At 50.2% G+C, this 20873-nt stretch overlaps 1 protein-coding gene across 3 annotated transcripts in view; it reads right to left on the minus strand.

Annotated features, from left to right (window-relative positions):
* RALGDS (ral guanine nucleotide dissociation stimulator) overlaps positions 1 to 20873 on the minus strand; it is a 131069-nt gene that overhangs the window by 9430 nt on the left and 100766 nt on the right. For all 3 annotated transcript variants that reach the window (XM_054997687.1, XM_054997685.1, XM_054997684.1), the window contains exons 3-14: positions 13933 to 14126; positions 12708 to 12782; positions 8982 to 9175; positions 7844 to 7965; positions 7504 to 7719; positions 6891 to 6994; positions 6568 to 6652; positions 5002 to 5079; positions 4478 to 4564; positions 3067 to 3099; positions 2218 to 2339; positions 1922 to 2017 (exon numbers count right to left, since the gene is read on the minus strand). In XM_054997687.1, the coding sequence (XP_054853662.1) occupies positions 1922 to 2017; positions 2218 to 2339; positions 3067 to 3099; positions 4478 to 4564; positions 5002 to 5079; positions 6568 to 6652; positions 6891 to 6994; positions 7504 to 7719; positions 7844 to 7965; positions 8982 to 9175; positions 12708 to 12782; positions 13933 to 14126 (1406 nt within the window). The remainder of the gene's footprint in view (positions 1 to 1921; positions 2018 to 2217; positions 2340 to 3066; positions 3100 to 4477; positions 4565 to 5001; positions 5080 to 6567; positions 6653 to 6890; positions 6995 to 7503; positions 7720 to 7843; positions 7966 to 8981; positions 9176 to 12707; positions 12783 to 13932; positions 14127 to 20873) is intronic.

Genomic DNA, 20873 nt, shown 5'->3' on the forward strand with positions numbered 1-20873 from the left:
ACATTCGATTTATACGCCGCCCTTCAGGATAACTTAACACCCATGCAGAGAGTTTACAAAGTATGTTATTATTATGCCCACAGCAACAATCACCCTGTGAGGTGGGTGGGGCTGAGAGAGCTCTGGAAGAGCTGTGACTGACCCAAGGTCACCCAGCTGGCTTCAACCGGAGGAGTGGGGGATCAAACCCGGCTCTCCAGTCCCATCACTCTTAACCACTACACCGAACTGGCTCTAGCGATGTTTTTTGGAAACCTGGCTGTGCCCCTGCCTTCTCTCCTGGGCTGATTCACCAACTAAAGAGGGCCCTTCAGCCTCGGCCCTCTGCCTCACTCGCCTCTTCTTCTGATTCCAAGCCAAAAGATTCCGTGGTATCCCTGCCAATGAGGCCATAGATCAGGATGCAGCCACATGCTCTGAGTGCAGAAGGTGCTGCCAGAGTCAGTCCTGGCCTCAAAATCTCAAGCGGCAGCGCAGGGAAAGATCCCTTCCAGAGCCTGTGCTGCCTGTCGGAACAGACAGTCCTGGACTCTCCAATTCACTAAATGGCAGCTTCGGTGCTGCCCCCCCCTTCTCCCCCGAAGGATGTATGTCGGGAGTGTCTGGCATCAGGCGCTCTAGCTCCATAGTTCCCAACCTTTTGGGTACGGTGACTCACAAGTCCAAATTTACCTCGTATGGTGACCCCCCCCCCCCAAGGTTGGCCCAAGAGATTAAGGAGGAGCTGGAGGGCATCGGGTTGAGGAGGTGTAGGAAAATGGCCCATGTTGGCAAGTGGCCCAGCGCAATACATTTCCCACAGCAGGTAGCAGGTAGGGGGCATTGCAGGGGGCTGGGCAAGAGATTAGGGTGCTGAAGGAGCAGCACCAAGGCAGAGCCTGCATTCACATACACGCCTCTTTCCTCTTCTCAGTTTTCCATGCGCTGAACAGCTCCCATCTACTCTTTAGCTTTTTCCTCCCTTCTCCCATCTACTACTACTCCCCTCCCCCACATAATTGTCACAAAGAGGGAGGGCGAGGCGAGAATGGGAGAAGCTGGCGAGGAGGAAGCGAAGACAAAGAGAAGGGTGCGAAGGGCAGGAGCCGCCATTTGGGATGGCTGGCCTGAGACCCACTTTTGGGTCAGACCTACAGGCTGGGAAAAACTGCTCCAGCTCAGTGTTTCCCTACCTGTGGGTCTTAAAACCTGGGGAAGTGGGTGGCAGGCTCCTGCCCCAACAGTGCAAGAGGTGGATGGATCCAGCTAGCACCAAACTGGAGACTGAAAGGATCAGGTTCCAAGCTTGCTTGCTCCAAGCACAGGGATCGCTGGCAGGAGGGGAGAATGACAGTTTTATGACTTTATTGTTACGGATTACTGGGGAGACTCTCACCTTTACCTGATTTTTGAGGGGGGGTGGTCCTCAAAGGCACCAACAGCCAATTTGCTCAGTACCAAATTAGAGACCACGACCAGTCTGATCATATGTATATTTACTCAGAAGTAAGCCCCACTTCTTGAAGAGTGGGGATTACACCTATGTAACTAAGCACTGGATTGCAGAGAGGTAGCCGTGATAGCCTGTTGTAGCAAAATAAAACCTAAGTCCAGTTTCAACATGAGCTTTTGTGAGTCAGAGTTCCCTTCCTCGGTATATTCTCTGAGGAATATATTCAGCATTACCCCACTGGAAGAGAGTTTTAGGTGGGCAGCCTGTGGGTTTTCAGTAGAAGAGCAGGACTGAATTCAAGTTGCACCTTCGAGACCAACAAGAGTTTCAGGATAGAAGGTTTCACCGGAAGAGGTGGCTGAGGGGAGCTTTGGTGTCTGCTAACTGTACTCAGGCCCCTGGGAACCAAGGCTCTGGCTAAACCAGACCAGCCTGTCCTGAAGCCCCGGTGGGCCTCTGGATGGAGAATCCCAGTCCCAGAACACTCACTCGCTCCAGCGTTTAATGATGCCGGGGTTTCTCTTTGCCTTCAGAGTGTTGCTGGCTGATTCGGAGAGGGGCTCAATCTCGCAGGAGAGGCCGTAGCTGAAAAGAAAACAGAAAAGAGGCTGACTTGGCACTGACCAACCTGGCTCCCTTGTACCAGGCAAAAGACACCTGGTGGATTCTACCTATTTGTTACACAAAAAGAGATGGTAACATTCTGGCCCTCGGGGTCTGCAGCTGTAGGACCCCTTGTTAAAACACCCGAACCACAATATATGGTAGGTGGGGGGGGGCCTCACCTTTCTGCCTCAGTGAGGCGCTCCACGCTGTGGAACCAGCTCACAAAGTGATCTTCTTGCATGAAGCTGTAGTTGTTGCAGGCTGACTGGAGCAGTTTGATCTGGGCGATGACTTCGAATTCCTGCAGGGAGTGGGAGAGTGAGGTCTCACCCGCTGGCCATGTTCCACTTCCCATCACTTCCCCCAGACTGCCCAACCAGCACGCTCTATGACAGGAAACCACCACAAGAGTTGCTGTCTGGAGGGTCCAGCCTCTGCTCTGAGCCCAGCCCACCCCGAGCGTCTTTTGTCTTATCTCGCACACTTTGTTTGGAGGAACGGAAGCAGCCCCACAGCCTTTTGCTGAGAAAATTACAGCCAGTAACTTGCTTGGCAAATCCAGTCCAGATTTTCTAGGTCACCTTCGCCTTCCTCCTTTCCTCCAAGGGACCCTCCCCTTCCCCTCCCCAATGCTGACTTCTAACCATCAGACCCAAACGCAGCCCATTAGCCACGCCTTGTGGCCTCCTAGGTGGCCGCCCAGCCCCTTGGCTCTCTGCAGAGTAAAAACCAGGAGATTTACGCTCTGCCATCTGTGGCTGGGGGTGGTCTGCAGCTCTGGGAGTTATCAGTTGTACTGGCTGCAGATAATACTTTTGAAGAGTGAAAAACAAAACAAAACCCTAAGGAAAAATTTGTCTCAGAAGAGGAAAAGAGTCCCCCCCACACACACACCCCGCCCATAAATTGCATTTACTGGATTTGGTCTATGCCAACACACACCAAATATAGAGAAAAATCTGGGTGTCAGCTGCTGTTTATAAGGAAAAAGAAAGACACGTTTCGGCACCTCGGTGAAAAGCTCTCACCTTCCTCCTTTTCTCAAAGTTGATCAGGCCCCCCTGATGGAGAGAAAGAGCAGATCATTACAAACCGCCCGCCCTCCCATTAATTTATAGATATCCAACATATGGGATGTTCATAAAATCTTAAAATTAACATACTTGTTTCCCTTAAATCAACTGCAAAAAGGAATGCTTAAGAGACAGAACAGAAGGGATGTTTAAAATTCTTCTGCCATAGTTAACACTTTTTGTTTTTTAAGATGAAGAAAACGAGGGTTTGAATGGGACGACAGGAAGCTGAGCAGGTATCACTGGGCAAGGGCTCTGACAGGCGCCTCTTGGCCAGCAGGAGTGACCGAGTGAAAGAGGCTTCCGAAAAGACGGCTTTCAAGCAGGAGCCCCTGTAAAACGGTCACCACACCCTTTGTCACGAAATGGAAAGAAATGGAGAGATTTCTTTGAATATGTTGCTGGAAATTAAGAAAAATTAAGAATAGTCAATATGAATATAGATTAATTACAAAATTATGATTTTATAGAAATGTTAAATATAAAATGTGATATATATGACTGAATATAGAATGTATGAGTGTAAAATTTTTGGTATAATTAATTAAGAAGAGCGAGAAGAGTAATATTATGAAATTTAGCTGTGGTATATATCTTGCTTACATTTTTTCCTGTAGCTTAAATCTATTATTTTGTATTTTGTTCAAGATTTTTTATGCACTTTCAAAAATCTTTTTTTCTTCTTTTAAATAAATCTTAATTTAAAAAAAAAGATTTTTTTAAAAAAATTAAAAGCTATAGGAAATGGTGAGTCTCAAGGACCGGGTGGGTGAAGTGGGAAGACCCCAAGGCCTGGCTTGCCTTGCTGCCAGGAGACTGGTCCAAGGGGAGTGGGGACAGCCTTCCATTTTATATGTAACCATAGAAACAACGTGCGGAAAGGAACCCCAGGGGTCATCTAGTCTGGTCCCTGGCACAATATAGGAAATTTACAGTTATTCTCCCTCCACTCCCCGAGTGGCCCCTGCTCTATGCCCAGAGGAAGGCAAAAAAGTCTCCAGGATACCCAGCCAATCTGGCCTGGAGTAAAATCCCCCCAAACACCTAAGAAACAGAAAAACTCTCAGTGAATAATGAGGAAATTGGAGGACAAACCCAACGGCCAGTACTGAGCGGTGGATCAGGTTTAGAATTTTGATGGCAGGGGCAGGAGCCTTCCGCGTGAGTTTTGCTTTGCTACTCCTGGAACTACCAGGCTGTAGACACAAACCAAAGTGCAGGGAAGCACAGACGAGGGCCTTCAATGAAGAGGCAAGGCGGCACTACCAGCTATCACACTGCTCGCCTGGATGTGTGTTGTGTTGTGTTGGTGGGGTGCCCTTTGCTTTTCAAAAGCCACAGTTAAATTCCCATGAGTGGTACCTACATCCAGGTAGTCCTTCATGGCAGTGTCCAGCATCACTAAGTCAGTGAGGAACGTACCCAGGTACGGGATGGTGCCTTGCATTACACCCTGTAATGGGAGAATGAATGTTAAGATCATAGAGGGAAACCACTGTGGCCAGAGAGGCCCAATATGGCCAGAGGGGGAGGAGCCAAAACACAACGCAGAAGCCCCACATTTGACCTCCAAACTCCCCCCATAAAAAGGTCCTCAAGACAGGAGGGCTAGGAAAGAACCCACGTCCAAGACCTTGGAGACCGAAGGGATTTTGTGTTGTAGTCCAACTTGACACAACACGAAACGAGCACAGACTTCTGGCGTGGGCCGTGGCTCAGTGGTTAAAGCGCCTGCTTTGCATGAAGAAGGTCCCAGGCCCAACCCAACTAAAAACGGTTTTAGGCCACAGGGCTGACTAAGCCCCTTCTGTTGCCTGGCAGAGGAGAGCATCCCAGCCCAGATGGATCTCTGGGTGTGCATCAGTAGAAGGACCCTTCACAAGGACTCACCATCTCTCGCTGTTGCTGTTGCCGCTTCTGAGCTCTCTTTGGGTTGATCTCCAATGTAGCAAACTTAGAGGTCCCTTCCTGGATTTCCAGAGGGGGAAACGATACAGAAAAATTAAAGGCAACTTCATATACACTCTGCTGTGGCTACCACTAATAAACCATGAAATCAACTGGCCACTGCTTCTGATTTATGCTAGGAAATCCACCTATCACCATGGGGCAAACTAACTGGAAGGTGAACGTGTAAATGTGCACACTTTTTCTAGATCCAGTGGAAAGCATTGAATGGTGGGATTCTCAAAGTTAGGAGGCCCCAGACCTAAACTCTCCTTGGAAATTCTGACTGGTACGCCCCAATAGATCTGCCCTCCCCTTTATCTTCATGCCACAGAACCCACCCACTGCATGAAGCGTAGTGATTCACACACACAAGACTTCTAATTTAGGGTACAGCCTGCCAAACTGGTTGCTGCTTCCGTGGTTGCTTCTCTGTGGTTGCTGCTTCCACATTCAGAGGCAGGAAACCACTGGAAGCCAAGGCCAGAAGGTGACATCAGGGAAAGGCCTCAGCCTCTACGGCCTGTCATTCTGGGCCCCCAGAGTAACTGGCTGGCCACTGTGTGAGAAAGGAGGCCGGACTGGAGGGATCGCTGCTCTGACCTTCTTCTGCGGTCATCACAGCTTTCCACTTTCTGCTCAAAGGAAAGCAAAACATTCCCACAAAGCACATCCACTTCCACACAATCCTGCCAGTTCATGCTGGCCTACAGCTTCAACACAACACTTGCCTTGCGCAGCTCTTTCCTCAGGAGAAGCAATGCCAGACTCTGGGAGAAAGAAGCCAGCTAAGCTAAGGAGCGAGAGAGGCTGTAGCACTGACAGGCCTGTCATACTTTAAGCACCCACATTTCGCTCCTGGGTGACATTTGCTTAAAGGGTCTGGCTATGATTGAACTGTACAGACTGGGCAGAATTTCACACTCCACGTTTATGGCACAGGTTTCAAAGTAAAGGGCCTGAGTCAGGAGGAAGACTGGGCAATCCACTGCTGCCTGCCGCAGAGAGATAAGACCAGGGAATCCCTCTGTGGACAGGCCAGGCCTCCCTGGGCTGGGTGTTTCCCTCCCCAACTTATCTCTCGCCCTCAGGGGGGATTCCTTGGCTGCCAGGGGTGGGAGCTGCCCAAGCCTCTGAAACTAAGCAGACAGCCTCGCTATCAGCGCTTAGCCCCAGCCCGCTTGGCACGAGAGCCTTAAAGGGAAACAACCCATTCCTCAACCATGCAACACATTCTGCAGATCCTGGGGAGGGGAGGGAGAGCGAGGGAGGGAGGGAGAGAGAGTGTGTCTCTCTAGGCTGCCGCCTTCTATTCCAGTGATTTTAAAGAGCTGCTTAACAGGCAGAAATTCAACAAGCATAACTCATCGTTCCAGGAGTAACAGGACCTGTTTACTCCCCTCCTCCCCCATAATGTCCTGAGCCAAAATATTATCCCAGGTAGTGTGAGAGGCAATTTTCAGACCTCATGGAGATCAAGGGCTGACACAATCCATGAACACTTTCTACCTTGATGAGCAGCTCCCGGCTCAAAGAGTGGTTATTCTCATCCGAGAAAATTCCTGACAGTTCGTGGAAAGTGCGGAAGCTCTCCCTGTTAGGGGTGGAAAGATAGGCAGCCATAAAATTTAGTCTTTTCAGTGGCGAAAGAGTGCTTAAATATTATTTCAGGGATTACAACCACAGCTCCCCTTGGGGAAGGCAGGCTGCAGATAGTAGGGGGTGGGGGGAAGCTGGGCTGAGGGTCCCCCCCTCTCCCATCAAAGGGGGTCTGAACTGGAGACTTGGCAGTAACACACAAGGGCATCCTCAGGGCCCCCCTCCAAACTCACCGCGACACCTCATCCCACGTCTTTTTCAGTCTGTGCACTGCATTGCACTGCAGGGCAGACAGAATAGCACGCAAGGAAGAAAAATTCTTTAAAATCCGGCATTCCTGGGGGAACACAAGAAAGATGCAAGTGTTATCGCAGCGGGGAAGAGGAGACAGGCCCACCCACGAGCTAAAGCCCCTGCATGGGGCAGGAATGAGACCTCCAGCACCCCACGCCCGTCCTTCTTCCAAGCCGCTCAGATTTTGCAATCAGAACAAACTGCATAGTTCAGCGATTCCCTTACTTTGTGTAATTAATACCAACCCCACAACTTAAGGTTTTTCCCCAGGTAAACTGCGGGAGCAGGAAGGCAGGCTAGACAGGACCATGTGCTCCTAGGAGAGGTACAGGATGGGCGGGGGCATCCCCCAAGCCCACTGCAGCTCTGAGTTGGGCTTCAACAGAGAAATGTTTTATTTACTTTATACCCCACCTTTCTCCCCGATGAGGATCCCAGGTGACCGACATAATTCTCCTCTCCTCCATTTTATCCCCAGAACAACCCTGTGAGGTAGGTTAGGCTGAGTGTGTGACTGGCCCAAGGTCACCCAGCTCAAATCCCGCTCCGTACCCGAGCCACTTCGATCCAACGCTCCACCACTTTGGCCCTCTGCTGTGGCTTCAGTGTCCGGTCCCCGAGGCAGGTGGCGATGACACAGTTGGTGACGCTGTTGAACTGTGAGACGGTGGCCCGGATGGTGGGGGCCAGGTGCTCTTTGCCTTTCTTGTCCCGCTGCGACCAAATGCAGCCCAGGCAATGATAAGGCATCACTTTCTTGAAGAGCTCCTGGAATGGAGGCACAGAGGCAAGGGGTGGCTTGGAGAAGCTGGCGACAAAGGGCTCTCCCTCCCCACTGGCAGAAGGTGGGACCAGCAAGGACTGGCAGTCCTCCAAAGTATCCAACACTCACGGCATCCATCAGCGTGAATTGTTCAGCCACCATCTCTGGAGAAAAGGACAGGAAGTCCAGCTTGCCTTCGGCCAGCCCGTTCTCTTCCTCTAAGCGCAGGGGGCAGCTGGTATGGTCCGCAGCTGGAAGGGACATAGGGACAGCATCAAAGAACTGAGTGAGTGGCAGAACCTATAGCCGAGACCAAGCACTTGGCCCTCTCACCTTCCTAAGGCTATCTTGGTGAGGCTGCAGAGCAGCAGCCGAGGACCCACTTAGTAGGCAAATGGATCTCAGTTGGAGCTGGCAAAACCCTGGAACCTGGAGACCACTGCTACCACTGCCTGCTAGAGCACAGAATGGTGGGCCAGGCCTTCAGAAGCATGGGCACCAACTGTACAGAAAAGCTGCTGCTCAGTGCAGCTCAGAGGCAAAAACCCCTGGCCAGCTGCCCAGCACTTCGAAGGATCTCAGGCAGTAGCTGGTGGGGAGACCCAGGCCATTTCCACACGTCTTACCTGCCTGCGGAACATCGCGGGAAAGACCCGGAAGACAGCATCTTCTCGCATGAAATCACGCCAGGAAGACACGATTTCGTGCAAAACTCCCGGATAACAGCATCTTCCTGGCGCGATTTCGCGCAAGATGACGGTGTCTTCCGCACGATCTTCCGCAGGCAGGTAAGACAGGGGGAAACGGCCCCTTTCTCTAAGCAAGACCCCAGAGAGCTGCTGCCAGTCCAAGTAATGCAATGGTTAGAGCTTCAGCCTGGGATCAGGGTGACCCCAGTTCAAACTCCTGCTCTGCCAAGGAAGCTCACTGGGTGACCTTGGACAAATTACATACCCTACGTACAACCTACCTTGCAGGGTTACTGTTGTAAGGACAAAGTGGAGGAATGGAGAACAATGATGTAAACAGCTGAGCACCATTGGGGGAAAAAGTGGGGTATAAACAAAATAAACAGAGGCTGGCCCTAGGTCCCCCCCAGTGGCTGGGCGGCGGTCTCCCTACTCCACGCCCAGCAATCTACGTGCAGCACCAGACTGCATCAATGGATATCGGGGGGGGGGGGGGGGTGGCACCTCCACAGAGATCCCACTTCGAAGCCACTAGAGGGCAGTGCACTCATGGCCAGCCAGCTGAGAGCCCTTCTCACCTTCTGCCTCTGGCTCTGCCCGCTCCTGCTGCTGGAACTGGGAGAAGAGGATGCGCGCTCGGCGCTCCAGGTCCGAGCCAGGAATGTTGTGACGCACATAGATGATGAGCTGCTTGAGGCAAGTGTAGTCTGGCGGCTTGCGGAAGTCTTCTGAGTACTGATCCAGCCACGCCCCCAATATGGAAGAGATGGTGCTGGAGGGAGGGTGGAAGGAGGACAGAGGATTGTGTTGCTTCAACATGCAAGCTAACATGCAAGCTAGTGCCGTGCGCTGGGGCTAGTGTTTAGCAACAGTGGCCACGTGGCCACTGAACCTGCGTGATGGTGGCAAGCATGGCCTCCCCTGGCCACGTTTCATCTGACTGTGAACATTTCTCCATTCAATGAAACAGTGCTCATTCTGTTGATCTGTCTGGCTCCACTTGCCGTGTTATCTCCCACCCCAGACTAAGTTGCTGTCAGGGTCGAGTGGGGAGAAGGAACGCTGTTCCCTGAGGCTTCAGCTGCAGCCTTCTGCCTTGCTGAGACAGCCCCTTCCCTTCCCTTCCCTTCCCGGGGGGTGTCACACACTTAAGACTGACTACCTATTTTATTTTGACATTCTGAAGCAGTAAAATAGACCCTGAAGAAATATTAATCGTCATTATACAAAATACGAAATCCATGCATGATCTCCTCAATTTAATCGCAGCAAAACGCTCCGGCATCCCCAGAGTTTGGGAAGACTGTGGAGAGGTAAGAAAGGGAACCTGAAAGGTTTTGCCCAGGGCTTTTTTTCAGCGGGAACGTGGTGGAATGCAGTTCCGGCACCTCTCGAAAGCGATCACGTGTTTGGTGGCCCAGCCCCCTGATCCCGTTTCCTTCCCACACACAGCCCATGGCACGCATAGGGCCAAGCTACAAGTGACGAATGACACAGGTTGGACACTTCTCAGCTTCCCTCAAGTTTTGATGGGAAATGTAGGCGTCCTGGTCTTGCAGCTTGGCTCTCCGACTGCTGTCCAACGGACTTTTCAACTGTCACTTGTCCAACATTCCGCCAAGCTGCCTACATTTCCCATCAAAACTTGAGGGAAGCTGACAAGTGTCCAACCTGTGTCAGGCATCACTTGTAGTTTGGCCCTGAGCCTCAGTGGCAGTGAAACAGGAGCAGGCCCCATGCCTCAGCTTTCTGGGGAGGAGCTGCCTCTACCGCCGCTTCCTCGAGCCTCAGGTTGGTGCACCGGGTAGTGAAGCAGCAGGTGTGGCCAGTTGGTGCAGGAGATTTCCTGTTCTGGGCACGGAGACCAGGTGCTGGTGCTTCCCCTTATCAGCACTCCTCTGCTCCAGCCCTGCACCCAGGCAACCCGAGCTCATGGGCTTGCTTGCGCCAGTGGCATAGTGTGTGTAGGGGGGGGCGGTCGCCCTGGGCACAAAATCTTTAGGGAGTGCTGCACCGAGGAGAGCCTGTGCTGTGTCCGTGGGAGGCTGCCCATGCCGACGGGGCGGCTGGCTCACTGGGCACTGAGCTGGCCCTCCTGCAGCAGCTGCTGGCCAAGGAGCGCACTGAGCTGGTGGCGATGGCCACGGGTAGCTGCGCCCTGCACAATGACATCACTTCCCGGAAGTGACATAATTGCACGATCCTGGGAGTGCATGTGCGGTGCCAAGGGCGCCACCTCCTGCCGGGAGTTGCTCCAGGTGTTGTCAACTCACGCTACACCACTGAGTTCCACCACCTCTTTTCCCAGAAAAAAAGCCGCCTGATACGGTTTTCTTTGCAGCGTTTTCAACAATCACTGCAGCCTGGGTGTGTGTGTGTGTGTGTCTCCTGGTTCTCCAGATGCAGCAACACGCCCCCCCACCCCCACCCCACTACTTTGCCTCTGCTAGTCCTGTTCTCCTAGAGACAGTGGGTGTGCGGCTTCCGACACTTTGCAAATTGCATGGCTACAGTGTCAGATCTGTGTCAGGCGTGTGAACAGTCTATTTTTTTCCTTGGGAGTGCTGGGGTTCAGTTATCCTGTGAGGCTTTCCCATATTCTTGTGGGGGACTGTTTGAGTGTAAGTTTGCCTGTTCAAGTGTGCACCGGTATCCTGTGTGCTATTGTGATGATTTGCAGTACATACAAATGCTGAGTTTCCGCCTGCTGTTCATACAGACTCTGTTCACCTTAAATCTCTGTGTGTATGAAACAGAGAGAGCGAGACTCACTGCACAGCACACAAAACGTGGTTTCCCTTATGTTTTCTTTCTCTGGTGTTTTGTTTTCCACTGCACACGCACACTGAAGTGGAGTTGTGCTCCAGACCAAGGGCGGGGGGCGGGGGGCTGCTCTGCCATGTCACCTGTTCTTCCTTCCTGGAGTGTCAGTGGCCAAACGGCTGCTGAAATTCTGCCCACTTCCCTGTCTCTGCCTATTTTTCTCTGGGTGTCAAATTCTTCTTCTGCCCTCTTGGCAAGCCAGGATTTTAACTGTATATAAAACCTTTCAGCTGCCTGTTTGGTAATCTGAGGATTACACTCCTGGGCAATTTCATCTCAACTGGACAGGGAGAAAACTACAGACTAACTAAATTTATTTCTCACTGGAAACCAACAGGAAACAAAAACGATTAATGCAACAACGAAACAGCATGAAAACAGATACGGTTTTTACACAAGCAAAAATCTGAATTTCCCCCTCCCCCCACTTTCCACAGAGCATATGGCAGCAAACCTCTGTTGCCACCAATCACACAGAATCCGGAGCCGCACTGAATCTTGGCTCTCTAATGATTATACTTTCAACATATGGACCCAAGATGACACCTGGGGGAGGGGAAATCGCAGCTCCACCCAGCAGTCTTCACTGCCCTCACCTCCTGTTGGTGCAGCTAGCTTTTGTGCAACATCTGGGGTTGCTATGGCAACCTGACAGCCACTCAAACTCCTGCAGGTGTTTCTGAAGCATCTGCAAACGTGATCAGTTTTGGAGAGGGGGTTATCTCAAAACTGGATGTTTTGTTTTTTAAGTGAGATTTTTGTGCAAATTTGGGGGTGGCCTTGAGTTTGCAGAACCAGGACTGGCCTCATGCATTGGTTTGCCTATCCAGAGAGCCCAGCCATAAAGGAATCTCAACCATGAGTTTCCAGAACACACCTCTGTCTCATTCATGCATCATAACTTGAGCTGTCACTTGCTAAGCTACGCTGTTGGACTTTTCATCCTGGTTTACAGAGAAGGGTTTTAGTAGATGTTGTGATCTGATAATGATCCACAGCAGCCAGAAAAGGTGTGGTCGGAAACATCCTAAGCCACAACCTTTTTGAGCCTGCAGGCCCATTTGGAATTCTGACACAGCACAGCAACAAAAAGGCTGCCACAAAATGGCTGCCCCAGTAGGCAGAGCCAGCCACAAAATGGCTGCTAAAGCTTACTTTCAGTCACAGTGAAGATTCTTGTGCTGTGGAGGCAGCTTCTGTCAAAGCAGTGTTTTTAAAAATCTGCGCAGCCAAGCAAATCTACAATGACCAATCAGAAGCCATGCATGCAAAAGCTGAACTTGGCCACACCCACTTCCTTAGGGCACCGTGTTGGGGACCCCTGCCCTAAGCATCCAGTGTCCATGAGCCTGTCCTTTTAAGAAAAATTCTAACCCCTGGGAGAAGCCCCTGAGAAGCCTCTGGGATCTTTGCCAACAAGGGTCAAGCTGCTTAAAACTTGAGGAAGGGGCCAAAGATGAGCTCAGGAGTCAGGCACTCACTTTTTCAATTCCATCCTCTCATCCACAGCGTGCCTGGGGTGATCTCCGTTAGCCTGAAGATGGAGCTTCCCATACCTAAGAGGGAGATAAAAAGGAAGCTTATTTAACTTTGCACATGCCCTGAAGATGTTATCTATATCCTGCCCTTCCTCCAAGGAATCTGAGATGGCAAAGTGGGGGGAGTTATCCTACTTTATCTTGTGAGGTAGGGTTAGGTTGAGAAAGGGTAACTGGCTTGACCTAGGAAGGTGATATCGCCTGTTCTGGACAGGGTTGTGCTCCTGCTAAAGGAGCAGGTTTGGATCTGGGAGGGGCTGATGGGCCCAAGCCTGCTGTTGGATAAAAAGGTGCCAGAGGTTGCCAGAGGTGCCTTCACCAGCTTTGGCTGGTGAGCCAGCTGCAGCCCTTCCTGGGTGGGAAAGATGTTGCCACTGTGGAACAAGCCCTGGGAATTAGATTAGATGACTGCAATGAGATCTAAGTGAGGCTGTCCTTGAAGACTGTCCGGAAGCTACAGTTGGTACAGAATACTGCAGCCAGAGTATTGACTGGAGTGGGTTATAGGGACCCTATCATTCCAGTGTTGTTCCATTTACACTGGCTCCAAATTTGCTTCCAGATGCAATTCACGGTGCTGGCATTGACCTTCAGAGCCCTATATGGCTTGAGGCCAGCGTACCTATAGGACTGCCTTCTCCCATACGAGCCCCTCTGTCCAATCATCTTCGGAGGCCTTGCTTTGGATGCCCTCACCATCTGAGGCTAGAGGGGTGTCAGCCTGAGAATGGCCTTCCTCCCTGGCTCGTGTCTATATGTTAAACATTTTAGACATACATTTTAAATGTTGGCCGTTTCCGCACGGCTTTCCTCAACCCGGAACGCTGAGCAACATGCTGGAAAAAACATGGAAGATCGCGTTTTCTCACGCGAGTTTTGCGCCATGTTGCACAAAAGTCATGCGAGAAAACGCGATCTTCTGCGTTTTTTTCCGCATGTTGCGCAGCGTTCCGGGTTGAGGTAAGCTGTGTGGAAACGGCCATGGTTTTAACATTTTAAATGTGGTTTTAATGTTCTAAAAAATTTTATGCCTTGGTGTTCTCGACTGTGGGGACCCTACTTGGATGGAAAGGCGGCACAGAAGTTTTTTTCAATAAATAAATAACATCCCATATCTCATCTACCAGAATCCCCCAGGGGAGGAAAAGGAGAACCAAGGATTACCAACCTGTTCAGGAGAAGGTCCAGCACCTGCTTGGTAGTGGCAAAGGCCCTGTACGTGCACAGGAAGATGGTGACGTATGTGGAGTCGTTGCCTTTGAAGGCTGAGACCAGGTACTCCACCAGCTTCTCCAGGGTGCCAGCTTTTATTGTCCGCACCTTGCACGTCTCGTAGAGGTTTAAGGCTGACTCGTTCTCAAACTGGAAGAAAAAGCAGGGGCATAGCAACACATGGACAAGTTTGCAGGAACAGGAACACAGAATGATTAAAAGAAAAACTCTGCAACTGTTATAAACGAAGCACACAAAGGTATGTTTCACTTATTTTGATGAATTAAATTTTGCTTCTGCTAATCAACTGTGTTTGCAGTTTGGAAGGTAGAGGATGACACGCACAGATCAAGCTGGCTGTGAAACCGGGTAGGTAATGCCTGGAGTAATCTCAGGAGCGAGAGAGAGAGGCTGAATAAGGAAGGGGTGGCATTTCACTGCTCTGAGCATCTCCCTCCCCACTCCAGGCTTAGAGCTCTTTAGCTTAGAAAAAAGGCAAGGAAGGGGACACATGAGAGAGGTCTATAAAATTATGCATGGTTGTGAAGAGATTAGAACTTGGGGTCATCCACTACAGGAGAGGGCTAGAAGATTCGGGACAGATAAAAGGAAGTACTTCTTCACACAGCTCATAGTTAACATGGAACTTGCTGTTACAGGATGCGGTGATGGCTGCCAACTTGGAAGGCATTAAAAGGGGAGTGGACAAATTCATGGAGGGCAGGGCTGCCAATGGCTGCTAGTCATGATGGATATCTAGTCCCTCCAGTACCAGAGGCAGTATGCTCCTTTGTATCAGTTGCTGGGCAGCATGGGCGGAAGGATGCTGTGGCAGCCATCCTGCCTGTGGGCTTCCTAGAAGCAGCTGGTCAGCCACTGCATGAACAGAATGCTGGACTGGATGGACTTTTGGCCTCATCCAGCATGGCTCTTACATTCAAGTCTGGCAAATGCTGTATAATATAAAAAAAATATAGTGTAAATTTGCATCGCTTATATACAGCTATCAAATTTGGCTCTTCTTTGTGCAGAATTTTGATTTCTTCCTTCCATTTGTAAGACAGCCATGCACAGTCAGCCCAAGCCACCCATCTTCCTTCCACCTACAAATAGGGATGCAGTTGTAGAACACTGGCTTGGCACGTCAGAGGTCCCAGGTTCAATTCGTGGCATGACAAGGATAGCAGGCACTGATCATTTGTTTATTATGGTCCTAAGACCAGCATACAAATTAATCAAGCAAGGATACAATTAAAAGGAAAAAAAGATCGACTTTAAGAACTTTTAAGATACAATTCCTGTAATTTACAAATTAATGCACACAATTTAGCGACTTGATGTGTAATCCTAAAATTTTTATTAGATAAAAAACCAGTCGAGTTTTGCATTATTGGTGGCTATATGACCAGGGATCATATCGAGTAATGGGGTAATGAATCTGAGACAAACCTCCCTCTAAAATGGACAACTAAAGAACATGTGCTCGACAGACTCTACCTCTTCTAGAGGGCATGAGCACAACCTTTCTAGGAAGGGGATTTTGTTGTACCTGTCTTCGATAACCGCAGATCGAAGAGCGGAGCACCTAGCTAGAACTGTTCGTTGACAATACTGAATGGTCTAGCACAATAAGGCAACAGGGAGGGGTCATAATTCAGAAGCAATGCGAATGCTTTATAGAAGGTCCCAGATTCAATCCACGGCAGCAAATCCTATAGAAAGGATCAGTTAATCGGTAAAGTGAAAGACCTTTAACTTGAGAGACCCTGGAGAACGGCTGCCAGTCGGAGCAGACAAGACGGACTGTGATGTATGTTGAACAACAGCAACAACAAGCCACGGACTTGGTGGGGGGGGGGGCAGAAGAATGGCAGAGAAGAGATCCTTCCCTGAAGGGCTCTCCCTGTTTTCTCAGCAAGCCGAGCTGAAAATAAGAGCAACAATAATAGAAAAATTCCTTTGCTGCATTCCAGTCTCCCCTGCATTGCAAATGGAGGGGAGGGGTTGGTGCGTCAGCTGCTTCTGGCAGAAGGCAAGTGACTTGGAAAGAAAAGAGAATCTGCAGGAGGCCATGGATGGCCTGGCCAGGGCAGGGAAGGCAGCACTGGGGGGCCACATTGACCCCTTGCTCTCCGGGAATTAAAGGTCTCCTACAAGGGGCAAGTGCATTGTGTCTCCCCCACACATAAACCGCACCCCTGAAGCAAAGGTGGTGTAGTGGTTAGAGTGTCAGACTAGCCCCTGGGAGACCCAGGTTCAAATCCCCACTCTGCTATGGGTTAGGCTCAGGGCTCATTTTGAGGGGGAACGCACAGGAACGTCTCCAAAGAGGTCACATGTCAGGTGGCCCTGCCCACCTGATTTTTGGGCATTTTGGGCCCATTTTGGCTTGGATTGGGCCCAAAATGGCCAGGATTGGGCCTAAAACAGGCAGGACTGGTCCCAAAATGGCCAGGATCGGGCCTCTTACGGGTGGTGGATCACTCTCCCGCTCAGCAGTGGCCCAATTCTGACCAGTTTGGGCCCCTTTTCAGCCATTTTAGTCCCTTTTTGCCATTTTGGGCCCAATTTTGGCCCTGAATGGCCAGGATTGGGTCCAAAACAGCCAGGATAGGTGATGTCAGGGGGTGTGGCTTATGCAAATCAGTCATGCTAATGACATACTTCTGGTGGTGGCAAGGGGGTGTGGCATATGCTAATGAGTTATGCTAATGAGTTCCTGCAGTTCTTTTTCTACAAAATGACCCCTGGTTAGGCCAATCACACTCTGTCAGCCTAACCAACATTACAAGATGGGTAGCTATGTTAGTCTGTCTGAAAAAGTGAGCTGTGGCTCACAAAAGCTCAGACCCCTACCACAAATTTAGTTAGTCTTATAGGCGCTACTGGACTCTTGCTCTTTTCCACTACATCACAAGGTTGATGACACCGTGAGGATCATTAGGGAAGAGAGAACAATGTAATCAATTTTTGGTCCCCAGAGGGGAGAAAGATGGGGTAGAAATGAAGTAAAATACACACACACATTCAGACCTGAGTAAGATGATATAAGCAGAGATACTTAAGTGGTTAAGAAACTGAGCTGTGGAAATCAGAAGTCACCAGCTGGAATTTGGCCTCTGCCCCAAATTCTCCCGGTGGCCACAAACAGGGTCACTCTAAGCCTCTTCCTGGCAGTAATAATGCTGGCCTACTTTACAGGATTGTGGTAAGGACAACTGAGGTAATATCAGTGAAGCTTTCTGTTAACTCAAAAACAATGTATAAGAGGCTTGTGTTATTATACCAAATCCCAACTGCAGTTCATCTCTTCAGCTTCCACTTCTGTCCCTGCGTCATTTCCCCAAAGACAGCTTTAAACTGGGGTTTGTAGCACATTCTGTTTAAATTTCACTCTGGCTGTCTTAGAAACTCCACACCCTTCATTCTCTGACCAGGGAGAGGGCAGGCATTCAGGAGGGCTGATCAGATGCTATCCCCCCCCTGCCCCACACACACACACAAAGAGGATCACAGGCCATTAATCAATGAGACTGCTCAGACAGAAGTCAGCATACTGAAAATCTTATCTTTAACTTATGTTCAGGGTGGGGTGGGAGGAAATTTCTAGCACTTATGAAGACAGAGGTGTGCTGCTGTAGCACAATGGTTAAGTGGATTGGCTGCAAATCAGCACTCTACTGGTTCGAATCCCACTCTGCCATGAGCTCAGTAGGTGGCCTTGGGTCAGCCCCTCGTCTCAGCCCCAGCTCCCCAGCTGTATTTTGAGGATAATAACAACACTAATTTGTTCACCGCTCTGGGTGGGGCACTAATCTGTCTAGAAGAGCGGTAAATAAGCACCGTTGTTGTTGTTGCTGTTGTTGTTATTATTATTAGTCCACTGGAATTCCCAAGGGAGCAGGGCAAACAGGCCCCGTACCACTCAAGGCTCTTTTCCACAGCCAGAGGAAGCAAACTAAAGTATACAGATTAAGGGGACACACCAAAATGTGTTTTGCTTACACAATTTACACAGGCTGCACAAACTGAATATTTTTTTTCGCCTGGTTTTTAATCCTGTTCCCTTGGCACTTCCAAGGAGAAGAGCTGGCATTCAACATGGAGCCCTATGCAGGGCTGTCACTCCCCCACTCTGCTGCCCTTAAGCAGTCCTCAGCCCTGAAAGTGCTTAACAGCTTTTCATCTCACTAGCCAATGCTGTGAACTACACAGGACAATGATTCAGGCTGCTTGAAGACTGGATGGAAAGTTCTGAGAAGCCAGACATGGGCTCTGGGCCACAGTCTGCCCATCTCTGGATTAGACTGTGTGCAAGTGTGTTGGCTACAGCCAATATGAGACACCCACATGTACAAACTTCCAACAGATCTAACACGAATAATTAAGCCTTCACATTGGCACATTTCAAACATTCAAAGCAAAACAGGTTTCGCTTACCGTAACTGTTGTTCATCTAGGTCTTCCGTGCAGGCACACATGGGACTGCGCACGCGCAGGCCTGCCGATACCGGAGATTTTTATAGCTCAAAGCCACCAGGGGGCGCTCTCGCCTTCCACCGCGCATGCGCGGCCATTTTCCCGCCTAAATGGACTATAGAAGGCGGAGCGCCCCACACATACCCTCAGTTCCCCTTTCGCCGCCGTACTACTCTCAATTTTACCATACAGCGGGGAAGGAGGGAGGGCATGTGTGCCTGCACGGAAGACCTAGATGAACAACAGTTACGGTAAGCGAAACCTGTTTTTCATCCACGGTCTTCCTGTGCAGTCCCACATGGGAGATTATAAAGCTTAATACCTGGGTGGAGGTGCCACAGGAAAGTCACTCAAAAATAGAATGCAACACTGCGGTGCCCACTGCAGTCTCCTTCCGGTCCAGGACGTCCAGCGCATAATGCTTGATAAAGGTATCCGCTGAAGCCCACGTCGCCGCTCTACAGATGTCATGCAGAGGAACACCTTTCAGCAGAGCCGCAGATGACGCCAAGGACCTAGTGGAATGGGCATGCACCTCCAAAGGACAAGGTAAATGAGCAGAATCATAACATGTTAAAACTGTTTGAACAACCCATCTCGCAATAGACTGAGATGTCGCTTTCTTTCCCTTCTTTTGTCCTGCAAAACAGACAAACAAATTAGAATCCAAACGAAAAGGCTTGGTACGATCCAAGTAAAAGAGAAGAGCCCTGCGCACGTCCAACGAATGGAGGGCCCTCTCCGCATCAGAAGACTGCATCGGGAAAAAAACAGGTAAGGCAATGTCCTGAGACAAATGAAACTGAGACACCACCTTAGGTAAAAAGTCAACTTTAGTCCGTAAGACCACCTTGTCCGCATGAAACTTCAAATAGGGGGGTTCTGACGAAAGCGCAGCCAATTCCCCCACCCTTCTGGCTGAAGTGATCGCCACCAAGAAAGCCACCTTCAAAGTAAGGTAGCGTAAAGTACAGGTAGCTAGAGGTTCAAAAGGTTTAGACATCAATCTAGTCAAGACTAGCGGTAAAGACCACTGAGGGACAATAGCCCGAACAGGGGGGTACAAATTATTCAGTCCTCGGAGAAACAATTTCGAAGTGTAGTGGGAGAAGACTGATTTCCTGTCTATAGGAGGATGGAATGCTGAAATTGCTGCCAAATATACTTTAACAGAACTATTGGCCAAACCCCCTAATTTAATCTCCCAAAGGAATTCCAAAACCTCAGGCAAAGAGGAAGAGAAAGGGTCCAGATTCCGGCTGCGGCACCACCCAGAAAAACGTTCCCATTTGAACGCATAGGACTGTCTCGTGGAAAGGCGTCTAGCATTCAATAAAACATGAGCTACAGCTTCAGAAAACCCCGATTGTGAATTATCAGCCACGCTGTCAGTTTGAGTCGTTGAATGTCGTGATGCAAAACCCCGTGCCAGGACAGAAGGTCTGGAACGAGTGGCAATCTGATCGACTGCGACTGCAATCGAAGGAGAGTGTGAAACCAAGGTTGTCTCGGCCAAAAAGGGGCTATCAGTATGACCGTCGCCCCCTCCCCTTGGATTTTGCTCAGAACCCTGGCCAACAGGGGGAATGGGGGAAATGCATAACACAGAGGACCCGACCACTCGACTTGAAATGCATCCCCATCGGACCCGGGGCCTAGACCCCCCCTGGAGCAATAGCGATGGGCCTTGCGATTGTCCAGTGTGGCAAAGAGGTCCAGTTCCGGGAAACCCCACATCGAGAAGATCGGAACGAGGTACTTGTCCCGAAGAGACCATTCGTGAACATCCCGGTGTAGCCTGCTCAGCTGATCTGCTTGGAGATTCTCCACCCCCGGGATGTGTACCGCTCTCAGCCAAACCGAGTTCTGTATGGCCCAAGTCCACAGCTTCATCGCCTCGGTACAAAGGGTCGCCGATGCCGTGCCACCCTGTTTGTTGACATAAAACATTGCAGTCGTGTTGTCCGTCAACACTTGCACTGATTTGTTGCGCACGGTATCTGAAAAGGAGATCAGTGCATTTGAAATAGCCCTAAGCTCAAGGAGATTAATATGTTCCGAGCGTTCGGCCTGGGACCATGTGCCGTGAGCATAAGCACCCTCACAGTGAGCTCCCCAACCCAACAGGGAAGCATCAGTGGTTACGGACAAGTGAGTTTGACGATAGCCAAACTCCACACCCTTAAATAAATTCGCATCTGCCAACCACCATTCTAACGAGGCCACCACCCGTCGAGGGACTGATAAACGTTTGTTCTGGGAATCAGAGTTGGGAGAAAAACTGGCATTAAACCACATTTGTAATGGCCGCATGAACAGCCTGGCGAACGGAACCACAGCCGTAGTAGAGGCCAAACAACCCAAGAGAATCTGGATAAAATGAGCTGATTGAAAACGGCAGCGCTGCAGCCGAAGGAC

The sequence above is a fragment of the Eublepharis macularius genome, chromosome 14 (assembly GCF_028583425.1).
Source record: "Eublepharis macularius isolate TG4126 chromosome 14, MPM_Emac_v1.0, whole genome shotgun sequence".
Lineage (NCBI taxonomy): Eukaryota > Metazoa > Chordata > Lepidosauria > Squamata > Eublepharidae > Eublepharis > Eublepharis macularius.